Source organism: Vulpes lagopus, chromosome 5 (assembly GCF_018345385.1).
Source record: "Vulpes lagopus strain Blue_001 chromosome 5, ASM1834538v1, whole genome shotgun sequence".
NCBI lineage: Eukaryota > Metazoa > Chordata > Mammalia > Carnivora > Canidae > Vulpes > Vulpes lagopus.
In genome coordinates, this window is record NC_054828.1 from 21,467,540 (window position 1) to 21,485,278 (window position 17,739).

At 46.9% G+C, this 17,739-nt stretch overlaps 1 protein-coding gene across 3 annotated transcripts in view; it reads right to left on the reverse strand.

Moving 5' to 3' along the window:
* NCK2 (NCK adaptor protein 2) overlaps window positions 1-17,739 on the reverse strand; it is a 150,184-nt gene that overhangs the window by 24,926 nt on the left and 107,519 nt on the right. For 2 of the 3 annotated variants that reach the window (XM_041754771.1, XM_041754772.1), the window contains exon 4: window positions 14,101-14,342. In XM_041754771.1, coding sequence (XP_041610705.1) covers window positions 14,101-14,326 — 226 coding nt within the window. In that variant the 5' untranslated portion in view covers window positions 14,327-14,342. The remainder of the gene's footprint in view (window positions 1-14,100; window positions 14,343-17,739) is intronic. The other variant, XM_041754773.1, reaches the window with a different exon arrangement.

The window sequence follows — 17,739 nt, forward strand, 5'->3', positions numbered from 1 at the left end:
TCAAACAAATTTGATAGTTCAGAAATATATTCAAGTCAATTCATTTAGATGGTGTGCACTCAAGTTTTAGGGGGTCTATGGCAAAGACATTTTATTTTTGTTACTTATCGGATCCGCAACATAAACCAGATTTAACTAGAAAGTTTCTTTGTACCTAGAATGCCATTTACAATAAGACTGGAGGTCAATAATTTGTGGGGATTTCCCCCATTAGGGTTAGGACCTATTATAAGAGTGAACTAAAAATTATGAAGGGTTTTTATCATTAAATGTTAAGGAGCTCTGACAAGGTTTGATTAAGGTATAAAGTGTCCAAAGTAACTTTTCATAGAAGGTGAGGATCTATTTAATGTTTGGCTTCTAATAGCTTCCTGTGCTGTTATGTATGCATTCAATTTGTGTCTAGTGTTCTAGCTATGCCAGATTAGCTTTTGCCATTCAAAGAGTAGCCAGTGCTGAAATTTATGATCAAAATATTTGATATATAAAGGGGGAAAAACCCTCAAATTTATTAAACTTCTGATGTTTTGAAGGGTGACCATTTAAAAATCAACGCAGTGGTCATCTGTTGTTACTTTAAATTGTTCAGTATCCTTTATCCCTTCTCTTATTCAATAGAACTCCTCTTCTTGTGGCTTCTGCGGAGCCATCCCCACCTCATGGTGCCATCTGTGGAAGACCCAGGACTCACATCTGCTGCAATTACAAGGGGGTACCAGCTCTCGCCATCTGGAGCTGCCCAAGTTTGTAGAAGTCTGTAAGAATGAAGGCCAGAGCAGGGTAAGGCCCAGAATGAGAGGAAGAACCCCTGGATCCAACCATACTTCCCAGTGATATGAGCCAACTGATTCCCTTTTGAAATTTTCCTCTTCTTTTGTTTTTTTTTTTCCACCTTGTCTACTTTTTGGTTTGTCTTTGTCACTTCAATTAAGAGTGCTGAAAAATACAACTGCCCATCCCCTGCTCTCACTCCTTTCCCAACCTACCTTCTTCAGTATGCCAAGCTGTCAATTCCCACTTAGCAAAGTGGTATATTTGGGTAAGTCAAAGAGAATACAGTTGTAGACTGGGAACACTCAGGTTTGGGTATGGGAGTGGAGGTGGGATGGTGGAGATGGGGACCGGCATCTCTACCGTGTCAGGGTTAACTGCTGGGCTGGTGTGCCTGCTTCCTAAGCCCAGAGAATCCTGGGCTGAAAATACTTAACTGTAAGAAATCACGAGAAATCTGTGACACTGGTGGCCATAGACATCGGGCTTAACCGGCCCACACAACTGAACCTCCATCTGATGAAGGCCAGCATATCTGACTTAGGATGAATGAATTCAGTGTGGCCAGTATCTTAGGCATGGGCTATCAGAGAAACCCCAAGGGCAGCTCAAGAGAGGGGGACAGGCTCTCCAGTGCAGCTCAAGAGAGGGGGACAGGCTCTCCAGTGCAACTTATTTCAGACAAGGCCAAATCTAAGTCAAAATAGACTGAAGCATAAATGCTCTCACTCAGCTGTTTCAGTTAGCATCTGTCCCTTTTGTCATACAGAGGCTCAAACATGTCACCAACTGCTGATCACGGATGAGCTCGGGAGAGGAGAGGCAGGGTGGGGGCAGAGGAGACAGGCTGCCCGGGGCTGTGAGCAAGGCGTGAAGGTTGGGGCCATGCTCTGGAAAACGAGCGGGATGTGGGACGAAGCCAGAGGGCTGGGCCGGGCTGGAGTGAAGACATGCACAGTTGAGGCGGGCAGAACTGTGTTGGGCAAAGCAAAAAGCTTATCAACTCCATTCTCTTCTTAGTGTCCCACTGGCAGAAAAAATTCCACCTGGCCATTAGGGATTGGATATGCTGAAAGAAGGGGAAACCCTAGGTCTCTAACCACTTCTGGGACAAAGGACTAAATGCATCCTTGGTGGCTTTTGTCTCTTGTTGGGCAACAGCTTCATTTGCAAAAACTCCCAGCTTCACTGTCACTGCTGTTGGGTGCCACAGTTCCACCCTTCTGTAAGGATTGACAATAGGAGAGAATATAACCTTCTGACAGCTGGGCTGTGCTAGAAGCAAAGGAGGCTGCACTAGAGTTGGCCAGGGAACTTTCTTCCTCTAGTTGTTGGAATGTAGCTTTTAAAATGAAAACCAAGGTTTTTTTCCAGACGCTTAGTCAGTCTGCATGGCCAGACCACAGGCAATATGACCCACAGGCTCGTGGGCAGGACTCAGGGTCGGTGAGTAAGTAACTTCCCATGGGCCTTTCCCCCTCAGTAAAGCAAGGGCTGATCACAAACACCTGCTCAGCAGTAAGATCTGTAAACACTAAAATAATGTCACGTCACCCTTACACCCTCCTTATAGTGCTCACCCACCTCGATTTCAGTGTTCACCTCACTGTGCTGAGAAAGACGGTGTTTAGTTATTTTGTGGCCTCAGGGCCTGATATTCAGTGTTTGCTCAGCTAATAAGCTCCACTTCCCATCTCCCCACCAGTACTCCGTATGTACTGGTAAGTCGATGATACACTCCCATGTTGCCAGGAGTGTTAACACATTACTGAGAAGCAGGCCATGATCACAACGAGTAAGCTTCTCAACGTGTAGATGGAAGGGGGCTGTTACACCCGAGGTAAACCCCCACCGGCCTGGGTAGGGCTTGCCAGCTGAGGGAGAAACAGAGTTACTACCGGCCATCCCTCCACCCCGGTGGTCTCTCTTCCAATGGGCGGCCACCCCGGGAGCCAGCTTAGAGACAGGTGCCAGAGCAAAGGGCCTAGCATCACCCGGGGCCACGCGTCCAGGGCTCTGAACTGGAATTTCCATCTTTGGGCATATAAGCAAGCCTGCCCATGTGTAAGCAGCCAGGCAAATAACATGATGGAACACTGAAGCCTGAAAAAACAAATCACTTAGAGCATAGGATTTTCTATCAAATGTGAAAGTCGGATGGTAACACAGATGCCATGAAAAGAATTTCTAAAAATTTTAATTATAATTTTTAATTAAAAATACATATGTAGTACCTATCAACACATACTCCCGTCCCATTAGCACGAGCATTTCTGAATATGCAAAGGGGTGTACAAGACGTGGCATGGCTCAGCTGCGGCAGGCTGCCACGTTACTGAGAGCGTCAATCCCCTGGCAGAAGCCCGGCACGCATGCAACTTTTTAGGACTGTACCTGCTAAGTAAAATGAAGTATGATAAATAAATGCAAACGAGTAAAGGGACGGCGCATTCGTGGGGGAACACGAAGGTGGCAAGTGGCTGGCAAAGATACTGAGCCATACTTCACACCGCCTTCCAAGCCTGGCTCTCACACCAACTAGCTTTCAACCTCTAGCATCTACATTCTACAGCAACGCGCTATCCTCGGTTTCTTCATCTGTAATACGAGGGTATCAGCGGCCCCTGGGGGCTGGTAGGAGGGTCCAGTACCTGGGGAGGCACATGAAGCACACGCAGCGTCTAAGACATCACAAGAGACCAAGCAATGGCTGTCACTGTGTTTCCTGCTATTATTAAACATCTGTTTCCCTTCCTGGTTGAGGACAAAGGAGCAAGTGGAGAAGAGCAGAGGTGGTGCTTTCTCAACAGCAGTGTACACATACCTGGTTTTTTCCTAAAATGCTCTGTGGGGACCTCACACTCCCTCCTGCTCTCCAGGTCAGGAGCAGCTATGTCATGAAGGCCCCCATGATCAGTCAGAGAGAGCATGTGCAATCAGTGCAAAATGGACCTTTGCAGAGGGTGAAAAAGGAGCCCCGTTTTCTAAGTAGGGATGAGCAGAAAGGCTCAGCAACTCACATGCCGCTCTGGACAGGACAGGACAGGACAGGACAGGCACCAGTTACTAACATGCCAGGTGGTACCTGCCCGTGCTCCAAGAAGAGATCTTTGAGGCTCTTGGGCTTTGGCCTCCAGGCCCTCCCTCATCTCTGGCTTCCATCTCAGTGCCCCACCTGAACCTGGAGAGACCTGGCTTTGCTGTGAAGGAGCCTCACAACCTTGGGCAACTTGTTTGATTTGCCTGATTTTCGTAGAAAAGCTTAGGCCAGGCTATCTCAAGCCTCAGGCTGGTGTTCAAGCCCAAAATCTTCAACAAACGCCACTTTTTAAGCTTAACTATATGCACTAGGATAAGAAAAAATAAATAAACCCACAGAAGAACCACAAGGGGTTCAAATGGTCACCACAGCATTTTTCTTAGCACCTCAGGTTAAACATTATGGATTCAGCCAAGTTAAATTACCAGTGTAAGAGCAACCACAGTTTTACTACTAGTTCATGCTCTTGTTATAAACACCCCAATTTTCTAAGTCAGACAATCAACTGCGTTGCTCCTTGAGAAACCCAAAATACAAAATCAAGCGAGATTCCCTGCAAACAGCCACCACAGACTGTTTGGCTATGAGGAAACATGTTGTCCCCAGCCTTAAAAGCGATGAAGAGCTGCCCTCCAGGTGGCTTCCCAGCTGCAAGAACCACTGGGGCGACCGGGGGTGTTTGCGGAGTCTGTGAGTTCACTGCAGAGTGGAGGAGGCGTGGAGAGAGGGCATCAACAGCATGGAGGGCTGCCCGAAGCCCACCAATTACACTCCAGCCTCGTGTGGGTCAGGCAGGAGCCCTACAGGTGCCCACCTGCCCCCTGGGGTGGGGCGGGGGAGGTCAGCAGGAGGAGGCACCAGGAGGAGGTGAGCCCGGGCCTTGCCGGGATCCAAGGGGCTCAGCATCAAGCACTGCAGCACATGGGAGTAAACAAATACCCTCTTCTGCACTCCATGCCTGCCCCCAGGGGACAGACTCAAAAATGTAAGAGAGAAGGAACACTTGAGACATATGGAGAGGATCTAAAAAAGAGAGCGTGCCATATGGGGAAACGCAGTTGGAAACATGCTTAAGAAGATTTTACTTTAATTCCTCGGCATTTTTAGTTCGTGTTTCTCTGTTCTGAAATTTAAGGCTCCCACACGAAGAACTCTATAGTCAAGAAGGAGTTCTCTATGTTCTTTAGAAAACCCAAAGCAGAAAAATGGTCATTTTAACAAGGAGCAAATGAGACGTCGGTTTCTGGGAACTACTTCACCTGTGTTCCTGTCCTGCCTCAGGACACGAGGGGGCAACGGCTGGCTCAGGAGAGAGAGCAGTGTGACTCTCACACACCTGCCTGGGGCCTACACATGCCAATGCTGCTCCTGATTTTCTGGGGGTACAGACCCCTCCTCATTTCCCATCGTCTCTCCTGGTTTTTCTCTCGTTAGCGTTCTTTTTCACAATCTGTCTCAGCTCTAATTAGCCTCCCACTAATCTGTTGTGAGTTGTTTTACATTTTTGGTTCTAAATACTTGGACGCTTATGATACAAAAACAAATCCAAGTTTATTTTGGGTCACTGGCACCACATTTGCCGTAGAAGCTTCCATATTATGTGGGCAATACGTTTGGCAGGTCACTTCGATTGGGAACAAGCTCACAAGACAGAATCCTAAAGAATTCCAAATTATGAGATGTTATAGGTGACTCAGGTTCATAACTGGTAGATTATGCACCAGAGACCAGAGAGGTAAACCTGATGTGTTAACTGTAACTCTGAAAACCCAGACTCCAGGTTTTATTACCATGAGGGGATGATAATTGGCTGGAGGCATCAAATGTTCAAAATCCAAAGGAGCTACTACGTGATGGGGATTCAGGAGCGCACCTGTCATGATGAGCACTGGGTGACATGTGGAAGTGCTCAATCACTATACTGCACACCAGAAATGAATACAACACTGGATTTTTAGCTATACCAAGATTTAAAAAAAAAAAAAAGCAAAAGGAGTTACCCTGATCTTTTCATGTGTTACGTACAAACTTTTCATGGGGAAGGGTTTGGCTTTGCATTTTCTCGAAATGAAGAACTAGTTCCTCATGACATACAGACATAGCTTAGGAACCATGTTTCAGTAACTTCCAGGAACGTTAACAGTGATTTTCTTTACTCCTGAAGAACATTCCATCCAGGAAACACACTACTTCTATGACAGATGTGCCATAAAGAATCAGCTTCTCCTCTTGCAGGGTTGATAGGATATCCAGAACTCGGTGAGTGTCCCCGCCACCGACCAGCCAGGAAGTAGACGTCAAAACTCACTTGGCCAATCTCCTTTCCAGCATGTGCTGGGACCAGGAATATAAACCTTGGAGAAAGAGCTCGCCACCTCTGGACTAACAGCAGGGTAATAGCTAGTATTAGCGATGGCAAGAAGCCACCCACGCCATGTGATTTTGATTACAGACGTGTCTCAATTCTGAGAAAACGGACACACATGATTACAGACCCAGGGACGGGTTCTGGCTGAGGAGGTCAGGGGTGATTTGTATTTTCTCATATTTTCCAGGCTTTTTAAAATAAGTATGTGGCGTCAAATGGTAGTTGTAGAAAGTCTCGGCATCTCCAAGGTCACAGGGGCGAGGAATACCTGCGTCCAGTGAGATCGTGAGTGGCCAGGACAGCTGAAACGTGCGTGCGCAGGGTCGGCGGCACGGGCCTGCTGCAGGCCAACCGCTCCCGAAGTAAAAATCAACGTACAGACAAGGAGACATGTTCCCGTGACATTCTGCCTCTAAATCATTTTAGTTAATGGCTCTTGCTCACCTCGACATGAAGGAACTGGGCAGAATTACTACGTGACTCCCTGGGGGTCAGGGAGAAAACGGTGCTCACCGAAGGGAGCTGGTCCCGAGCACCTGAGAGGTGGGAGCAGGAGCCGCAGGAAGCCAGAGCCAGGCGGATGGGGCCGGGGAGAGGGGACTGCACGGGCACCGACGCCAGGCACGCGCGCCTGTCCCCCCAGCCCTGCCCGATCGGAATCCCCCATTCTAGCAGCCGACGGACAATGACAGAGGTGGGAGTCAGGCAGACGTGGTTTCAGTTCCAACCCCGTCCCTCACTGCAGGCTCCTGGGCATGTCGCTTAACTTTTCAGTGTCCGTGTTTTCACAGGGGAAACCAGGATATCATCACGTCCCTCTTCAGGTTATCGTGAAAATGAAAACAGAAACGCGTGCAGGCACCTAGCGAGGTACCAGGGTACAGCGAGGCACTCAGAGGGAGATGGTTACTACTGTCCACTCGCTAGAAGCACGCACACAAAATCCATTTGGGATCCTGGTTTGAATTTTTTGTGGCATAAGCTTTTGGTTTGGCTGCAGGGTGTGGGGTGACACTTCTTTGTAGGGACTGTTGGGAGCCGGGGGAATGTTGGCTCAGGGAGCCTGCAGGCTCGGGCCAGCTATCACAGGGCCTCCCGTGGGCCCTCTTGTCATGGCAGAGCTGTGGTGACAGCTTTCCAAAGGGGACAGGAGGCCTGGGACCAGTCCTTGAGACAACATAAATGCTGAAAGCCTATCTGAGGTCCCTACTACATTGGCTGCAGACACGTCAGGTCTCCACTGCGGGCCCTACATAAAAATATCAATATATTAGTCCAAAACTAAAATGCACTTAAAAATAGGAAGCACTGGGACGCTTGGGTGGCTCAGCGGTTGAGTGTCTGCCTTTGGCTCAGGTCGTGGTCCTGGGGTCCTGGGATCAAGTCCCATATTGGGCTCCCTGTAGGAAGCCTGCTGCTCCCTCGCCTATGTCACTGCTTTTTTTTTTTTTTTCTCTCTGTGTCTCTCATGCATAAATAAATAAAATCTTTAAAATAAAAATAAAAAAAGGAAGCATGTTATCCCAAACATCTGGATTTTGTCTCCTGATGTGGACATTCATGCCTGAAGCACGCTACTGAATGCTTCCATGGATGTCCTGCGAACACCTCAAACTCTCAAAAGGGTGTTGCCTTCACGGTCCCATTTCTTTTTCTACTGGCTGAATTCTCTACTGGACATTCATTCAGGCTCAGAACCCTAGAGTTGTCTGTGGCTAATACTACTACTTCTAGCTGCTCCATACCCAGTCAACAAAGAGTCCTGGGGTTTTCCTGCGAAATCCCCCTCCGCAGCTCAGCTCAGGACTTATGACCTCATTTCTGGGATGCTCTGAAGCCTCATTCCCAGCCTCCTGTGGACAGATAGACCCTTGCCAGTCTTTTCCTGAGGACCAGGACCAGGTTGCTTCCTGTATGCCCTGATGGTTTTCTGTGTGCACCATATGTAAACTCTTGGGGGTTCCCTTTTCAAATGGTTGCAGGCCTGGTGTTCAGGGCCTGCTGTGTGGGGCATTCGGATCCCTCAGGGAGGCTCTCCCTCACTCCAGTCCAGCTTGCTCCCTGAACGTCCTCCAACACAATGTGGCTCCAGCCTCCAAATCTTGTGGCTTATGTTCTCTCTTTGCTCATCTGAAGCTCCAGCTGCTCTCCCAAGGGTCCACTCAGTCTGGGTATTCTTTACCCAGTGACTTCATTCAATTCTCAACAGGAGAGAAGGAGTCACTCATCCCATTTTACAGATGATGCATTTGAGGCTCAGAAAGTTCAGCAGTTTGGCAAAGACGGGATCTGAACGTAGTGGAGTCTCTCTCCTAACCACTATTCATCCTGCCTTGTGAAGGGTAGGACAGAGGCCCTCACTGCACAAACCAGCCCAGTTTCCAACGAGACAGGCAGAGACAGTGCCACTGCTCAACTGAGAACTTCTTATTTGTGCCTGCTTATTTGTGTCATGTTCCCAGTTGTCACAAGCTCCAGAAAGTCAGGGACTAAACTTTGTCCTGTCTTCATATCCCACTGGATGAAATGATGTCCAGCCAGGCTCCCCCTCCTGATCCAGACAGACCCTGTTACACCACACTGATCCCCACAGCGTGTTTACATCCCTCTTTCAAAGGCTTTGTTATTGTTTTCAAAGGTCATCCAGCAGGGGATGAGGCTGAGGGTTCAAAAGGGATCTTCCAGGGACAGACAAGGAAGGGACAGCCCAGACTCACCTTAGCTCCCGCCTCCACAGGCTGTGGCGTTCATTACTGCTCAGTTTTAACTGACCACCAGGCCTGGCTCAAGCCCCCTGAGCACATTTATAAGCACAATCCTATGGCCTCTAAACAGAAATTCCCTCATATTCCACACAATCCCAGAGGCGGTGAGCCCAGGAGATCCCTTGCGACCATCACTCTCCCTGCCTCCAACAGAAAAGCATTCACTGAACTGGCTCAAAACAGTCCGGGCTGATCCAGTAAGCAGCAGGGATTTCCTTACTCGCAAGCTAGCAATAAGGAGAAGACTCTGGATAATCACAGAAGTATTCTGGGAAACTATTCTTATGAAGAATCAGTTGGACACGTTTCCACCCAGTGTTATCCTCATGTTTTAGGGCCAATGGCAGCAGGTGCTCAGTGATACTCTGATCTCTGAAAGGCTGATGCAGAATGCAGGGTAAACAGATGCCTAGACGAAGGTGGAGGAACCTGAGTTATATCTCCTCTGCTACGAGCCTACTTCAGAGCCCTGGGGTGGCACCTAAGCCACTCGTCTGTCCATTCATTTGAATGTAAAGTTACAACAGCACAAAAATATTCTTTTCCCTGAGACATTGGACAGCTGCTTCCCTGTCTATATGATGTTCCGCCAACCTAAATACTCCGTGTACATTGCTACTTACAGACATTCTCCTCCACAACCGCGATACAGCCATCAAATTAGGAAGTTAACATCAGTACGTTATTACTGCCTGATTCTCTGAGCCCGTTTAAGTTTTGCTGGTAAGTTTTTCATCTCTAAATTCAAGGACTTGGTACCAGTAAAATCTCCTCTAACATTCTGACTGCCTGTCTCTGTTAACAGAATTCTATCAAATGCCTACCCACTAAACCAGGATATTGGACTTGGTATAGAAAAAACAAAACCCCAAGTTTGTGTTGAAGTCCCATTTCCGTCACACACCAGGACCAGTTTCCTGTGGAAGTCACTTAGCCACTGAAGTCAATCCCAGTGACTCTGCCTCTGAGCCTTGGGAATTTCACCCATGGGAACCACCTCCTCCCCAGCTGGATGCATTAGCTCAAAAGGGCACAGGGGCTATTTTACAGATCGTTAGCATCAGGGAGTCTCCCTCTGCTCCCAGGTCTGGCTTGGAATCAGAGGTGGGAGTCCTGGTGCTAATCCCTGGCAGGCTGCTAACTGGCCTCAGGTGTGGTCACAGTGAGAAAAATGCTAAAGAAACAACGGTGGGTAGCTTCTGGCTCCAGACACCCAGGAAGGTGGTCAGCAAAGGACCGTGCGCCTTGGGAAAAAACTCTCTCGAAGAGCTTATGAATAGCTTGTAAGTGGAGCTACGTCGTTTTCCGTAATCCGAGTCAGCACGTGGACTCAAGTGAGCTACTGAGAAGGGAGCTAACCTTGGGGGGCTTTGTGGGTCCCCAGGGCTGTCACGAAGTTGTAACAAAAACTGCTCTTCAGTATTCTGAAGGAAAATCTTTGAAAAATACCTCCCTGGAAGCAGCTTCCCTCATCTTAAAAGATGTGACTTAATAAGGCAGGCTGCAATGTCAAGGCCAGACTGTAGACCAGGAATGCTCTTCACCGCTGAGCCAAGAGTTGCGCGGTTTGAGCCCTTCAAAATATCAACTGGGCTCTGCCAGCAGAAAGAGTTCTTAACAATTGCCCCTTGTTATCTGCGGGAAAGTTCTCTTTGACTATTCATGATCATAAGTTGAATATGAGAGGAGATCCAGTATATAAATGTTTTGCTCATGTGCAAATAAGAGCCCATATTGTTTTATTCGATTATAAATTATTAGAGAAAAAGAAAGAACGTTAATCCTTTCCTAACAGAGATCTTTTTGTCAAAGGTACTGCTTTCTAGAAGTTACTGTAACAAAGTATTGCATGTGACTAAACTGAATTTTCCGCTGACCTCAACAGAGCAACTGAGTATAAGAAAGCAGGAGGGAGCCCCACAGAGTTGCAATTCTCTGCTTCGGAGACCGAAACACATTCATAACACTGTGACTTTGCTGGGGAGTCCAGTGCTATTTTACTCCAAGCCAGGCATCTGCCAGGGAAATCCTACTCTGGATTTAGGAATCAGGTGGATTTCCATAGCGTAAAAATCACAAATGTGCAGGACACCATGAGTAGCTACTGGAAGGTCGACACATTGCCCTGTAGGTTTCAACATAATTTCCACTCCTAATACGCAGCAGAGAGCATTCCTGCCGGCTGCATAACCAACTAAAGTGACACTGTAATCGTGACAGCATGCTGGGGACAATCAGTTAAGCAGGGAGCCACAAACACTTGGCTCCAATCTTTGTAGCCACAAGGACGGTGGGAGGCAGGCTGGGCTGCACAAAGTTTTCTCACCTTCCTTGATGACAATGATGCCATGTCAGGCCCGGCTGTGGGGGACTAAGAAGTCACGCCACTGAGGTGATTTCTCGTCAGGGGTGCCTGCCTTCAAGAGGGCAATGGAAAGCTCACGCTGGAATACCAAGGTCTCCCTTTTTGCAAGAAAAGCAAGCTCTAGGTCAGAGTGGTGAGCACAAAATAAAAAGATACACAAAAACATGGGGGAGGCACTGCCCACAGATACGGATGGTGAAAACAACTGCATTCGAGCTTTTAGCCGCTGGAAAGGTCAGCACAACGCTTCCGCCTGAACTGTGCGTGCGGCCTGGCGGTGGGGGCACACCTGGAGGCTGCCAGGAGGGGGCCCGGGCGCTCAGCAGCTCTCAGGGCGTGACAAGGGCCAGAGGGAGAAAGTTAAAGAAAAGCAAACTTTGATTCTATTTAAGGAAGAGCTTTCGAGCAATCTGTGTTCTCTGAAAATGGAACTGGCTGACTGCTGAGGCAGAAGTGTTCTGGCGGAGCTGGTGGCCATCTGGGAGGGGGGCCAGAGAGCCCAGGGCTCCAGGGCACCCAGCACCCGGAGGGCTCCCCTGGGCTGAGGGCCCACAGTACCCCCGGGACCCGAGGGCTCCCCTGGGCTGAGCGCCCACAGTACATCTGGCACCTGGGGAGGCTCCCCTGGGCTGAGGGCCCACAGTACCCCCAGCACCTGGCACCCGGAGGGCTCCCCTGGGCTGAGGGCCTATAGTACGCCCAGCACCCAGAACCCAGAGAGGCTCCCCTAAGCCTAGAGCCCACAGTATCCCCGGCACCCAGCATCTAGCACCCGGAGAGGCTCCCCTAGGCTGAGAGCCCACAGTACCCCTGGCACCCAGCACCCAGAGAGGGTTCCCTAAGTCTAGAGCCCACAGTATCCCTGGTACCCAGCACCCGGAGAGGCTCCCCTAAGGCTGAGAGCCCACAGTACCCCCAGAAACCAGCACTGGACACCCAGAGAGGCTCCCCTAAGGCTAGAGCCCACAGTACCCCCGGCACCCAGCACCCAGAGAGGCTCCCCTAATGCTGAGAGCCCACAGTACCCCCAGCACACTGGGCAGATTACAACTCAGGAAAAAGTAAACACCGAGTGAGACACCTGGTTAATAGTTTCAATTTGAGGCTTTGTCTTTTCTCTTTCTACCAAGTAAAGGAGGGAAAAAAAGACAAGGTATTCAAGAGAATTTCTAGATGGTTCAGAGCAGAGTGCTTGCTTTGTCTCATTTCCCTTCTGATCAACTCATTCAATTTCTCAGTATTTCATTCTTTGCTATGGTATCAAGAATACATTTAAAATGGACAAGAAATAAAATAAAACTAGTCAAGAATCTGTAGTCTCTCCCAAAAAAAGGCACTTTGGTGGGCAAGAGGCTGATACTGGAAGAAAATAAATAAAAGTAAGCTCAGGTATTTATCTGTTCACATACCTGTATTTCTACAACAGTCAATTAAGAGTTATAGGTAAAGGACAATAATGTTTCTTTCAAGTGACTTGCTTGGAGGAAAAATAAAATGACAGGGGTCTCAGGTTAGTGGAAAAAGAATCAGACTGCTCATGCAAAATGAAATTTCTACATCAGCCTCAGAATCTGCGAAGGCTGGTGTGATTCATACTCAGGCCTGTGTCTCATTTCTCTTTCTCCATCGCCCTGACATCAAAACACTACCCAATAAATGAAGTCTTTAAATGGGTCTGAAGAGAGACGTAATAGACTTTTCAAGATTGCATGAAATGTAAGACAAATATTTGGCAACACCCACTTCATTCGGTGTATCATTTTCTTTCCAGTTTTCCCACCTGCTTCCCTCCCACCCGACGTGGAACAAATTCTCCTGTTAAAAATAAAATGGAAAAAGTCAAGTAAATGTAACACAGGTGATAATATTGACTTATTTCATAGCAAACTCTTAAGTGATAATCAGCATCTCAGGTACAGCCCACACGATACTCATAGAAGGAGGCAACATTCACGTTTATAAACGGCAGCATGGCTCATCCTGCAACAGCAAGGCCCTCACAGTTACTCCCCCGCATAATCTGAAGCAGTGATTACTATAAGTAGGTCGGATATGCAAGAGGGGACACCATTAACTTTAGATGATCCAAGGTGGCCTATCTCACATTGGGATACTGGGTGTGCGGGAAGAAAACCGGGTGACGAACCCACTGCACTGAACTCCCAACAGTCCCCACCTGTGTGACCGCCAACAGCCCCTGATGTCATACTGGTGCACGCCTATGGCCACTTGAGCAAACACTGGCCAGGACCATGGGATGGACGTCATCAATTGAGGAGAGGGAAAAAAATCTACCTGGCTTAAAGTGCTTGTCACTCCTTCCCACTCTATGCATGAAGGCCAGGTGGACAGGGTTGTGGAAGACACAGAAGGCCTGGGCAGGGAGGAGGGTGATGCAGGCCGTGCGGCAGACACTTTTGGAGGTGGTGACTCCACTTTGGGAACAGACTACTGATGCCAGGAGACAGAAAACATGGGCAGGGATCCCCAACATGCAGAAGTATCAACTTACATAAGACTCCAGACTCTTAAGATCTCTAGGAAATGACAAGCATGGTATTTCTCCATCTTGGTCTCTTCATTTCCAGAGATCAAAAATAAAAAGACAACTAGAAAGATGGCAACTTAGAACAGACCTTAAAAAAAAACAAAACAAAAAACAGACACACACACACTCACACACGAACTAAAAAGATGAACACTCGCCCCTCCAAAAACACGAGGCTTCCTCGCCTTCGTAACAGGAAGTGGTTCAGCTCTAACCTGGGTCCGAGGGCAGGGGCACACTCACCTAGTGTGTCCTTCAGATTCTTCACGAGGGAGCCTTTCTTCAGGCTGTTCTTCCTCTCCACATAGTTGGACGGCACGTAGCCCGTCCTGTTGGCCGCGTTCCTCACCCGCCACCACGTCTTGGAGTCATCCAGTAGCCATAGGCGCTCGTTTTTCTTGATGTCCAGCTCCTGGTCCTGTTGGGCAGTGTAGTCCCACTTTGCTATCACAATAACTTCCTCTGTCATCTTTCATGGAGTCCTTCTGCCAGCAAAACATTTGGAGATGCTCATTAGAGAACCAACCAAACACTTCATCCTGTGCATCAACTTGAAAAATTATGCATTGACAGCTTTTATTACAACTTGGCAACCGGTTTTCCTCCTGGGTCTTGAAATAACCTCAAAATGACCTTCTTTCAACAAGCTTTAGCATTTTGTTTAGAAACAGCAACCTAGTAAAACAGATCCTCATTTTGTACACTGGGAAATCTGCATGCTGTGCCAAAACCAGAAACAAACTTTCAAAAAAATTCTAAGTAACAATGTCATAATTAAATGTGTTCACTTGATTAAGTAACAGCAGCTCCTTGTAGCTATGTTTGTATCCACCGTCTCAAGATATGCTGAGTTATATGAACGCATTTAACGAACACACACCCTAACTGTTCTTACAAATTAAAACGAAAATAAATCTAATATCCCGGATCAGCTCCTGAAACAGAAAAAGGATATTAGTGGAAGGAATGGTGAAATCTGAATAATGTCTAGTTAACAGTAACATATACCAAGGTTCAACTCTTAGTTTTGCCAACAGTACCATGGCCGTGTGACACAGGTTAAACTGAGTAAAGGAGGTATGGGAATGCTCTGTACTATCTTTGCAACTTTTCTATACATATAAAATTACTCTTGAGGGGCGCCTGGATGGTTCAGTCTTGGTTAAGCATCTGCCTTCAGCTCAGGTCATGATCTCAGGGTCCTGGGATCCAGCCCCACATTGGGCTCCCTGCTCAGTGGGGAGTTTGCTTCTCCCTCTCCCTCTGCCCCTTTCCCTGCTCCTTCTCTCTCTCCCCCAAATAAATAAAATCTTTTAAAAAAATAAAATAAAATTACTCTTGAACCCTGCACAGCGTTTAAAACAGCTTCATTCACACTTGGAACAATTTGGAAGTGATCAAGATGTTCTTCAGGAGGTGAATGGATAAACTGTGGTATATCCAGGTACTAGAGTATTACACAGTGATAAAAAGGAAATGAGCTATCAAGCCAGAAAAAGGGATGGAGAAACCTTACTTAAATCCTCTTCCCAGACTAGGCCTCAACACCTGTAGTTCCAAATTTGTCTCTGCGTGTCCCAATTTTAGCAGGAACCCTGCTGGGCTGGTTTAGCCAGAACCCTCCACTCTTGCCCAGGCCATGTGCCCAGTCGCCTGGCCTGCCTTCCGGGAGAATCCTGTCAGGTCAGTTTAGTCAGAGTCCCTCCTTTACCGGATGTTTGCTCTCAGTGACTGCATTCATCTGTGGCCTACCTTACTCCTTGGCTATAAACTCCCATTTTTCCTTCTTCTATTTAGAATTGAGCCCAAATGCAACCCCACCGTAGTAAGCCTCTCAGTTAAGTCTGCTTTACCCTTCTTTAAACAATGTCATGAATAATTTTTTTCTTTAACAATGCCTACTATATGACATTCTGGAAAAAAGCAAAACTATGGAGACAGTAAAAAGATCAGTGGTTGCCAGGGGCAGGGGAGGAGGGTGGGATGAACAGGTGGAGCATAAGATTTTTAAAGTAGTGAAACTGCTCTGGATGATACTTTAATAGTGGATACACGTCATTACACATTTGTTGAGACCCATAAAATATCAAGAGTGAACCATATATAAAATCATCCCAAAATATCAAGTTTATTAAAACAACAAGAAATAAATATAGTATATTATACATCTAGTTAAGTCAGTTTTTGAAGCAATATATAGCAAAGGCGTATGTGAATGACTAAACTGAATACAGTTATCAACAATGTCAGCAGCTCCATACTTTTTAGGTACAAGATGGCTCAGTATTTTTTCCAGCAGAAAAATTCGATATCCAGTCCTTCAACTGAGTCGGTTTCCTTAAAACTTGAAAGGAAGGGATAGTGGAAAGACTCTTGACTAACACCCTCTTTCTTCCCCTCGGACAGAGACAATTTCTCACTACTTTCTAGGGATGACTTCAGGATTATAGAGGGAACCAATGCACGCTGATGCCATGGAAGCATGAATACCATTTTTAAATAACATGACACTTTCTACTAGATGCTAAAGAGACTTATAAATAATACATGTTCTCCTGTTTCTTGAATTAACTTCCAACTGTAGAGATAACAAACCTTTTGGGAAGGAGGAAATATTTAATAAACCTCATGCATAATGTATGCAACATCTAAGAGGACAGAGTTTATACAATGCTCATTTCCAAACTGTAGACCATTTTGTTACATACTATTGGAGATCTCCAGTCCATACTATGTATCTCTCTCTCTCCAGACTTTTCTGTTAGGGTTAAACTTTTCAAAGTCATAAAAGCCATTTTTCTTTGCTTTTTTAAATAATAATGAGAGCAGTAATAGGACTGGGGCTCAGAGAATATTCCATTTGAATACCAGGTTTATTTCTTAATTACAGAGTTTTCAAGACTTTTTAACAAGACCAGCCCATCGCGTAAGACCAATCGGAGCAATTTATTACTTTCCTGTGTAACTTAACTGCACGAACAGTTGTTAGGTAAGAAGTTAGCCGGGCAGGGTGTGCTTCAGAGTACGTCATGTAGGAACATCATGTGGGAGCTTAAATATGGCGCCTAGGCTCTACCACAGACCAAATATATCACAATCTTAAGGAGTGAGGTCTGAGCAGCAGGTGTTTACAGTTCATCTTTCTGACAGGCCTTAGGAGGGAAAAACCAAGTAAGGGGGATCTGAGTCACAGAATGCCACCTCAGGATGCTTTCCTTGGGTCCTTAGACCTTGGATTATAATGAAAATTTTGAGTGTGTCTTGGGTACCTGACACATGTCAACCTGTTTAATCTCCAGAACATTCACCTTTCAGGGAGGTGTTATCTTTTAGGAAACTGAGGATCACAGAGATTAAGCGACGAGCTGAATGACAGAATCAGGATTTGGGCCCAGATCTGTTGACTCCCAAATCTATGCTTATGTGCCCACTTCTGTGGGTGCCTAGGTGAGGGTCTACTGTGTGATCTATATTTTGATGGGCTTATTCCAACCTAAGAAATTTAGGATTCTAGGCCAGGTTTAAATAAAAAGTTCCCTTGCACCTAGGAAATGACAGCTATGGGTTTCAAACCTATTCTAACTGATTTGTGACAGCTTTTCATCAATATAAAAACTTCACAAGGCCAGCCAGTCAATACCTCCCTCATTCCAGTGAAGTCTGCCAATCAACAGGTGCTTCGCCTCAGTGCTTCAGAGGGCTAGACAATCAACAACTGCCTCACCCCAATGGAGTCCACCAATCAACAACTGCTTCACTCCAGTGCTTCTGAATGCCAGCCAATGAATGGCAGCCCCACTGGAAAGAAGCTGAGAAGGGAGTAAAAGTAAGGGGATGGAAGGAGGTGATGCTGAACTGGGTCTAGGGTAGTGAGCGTAGAGA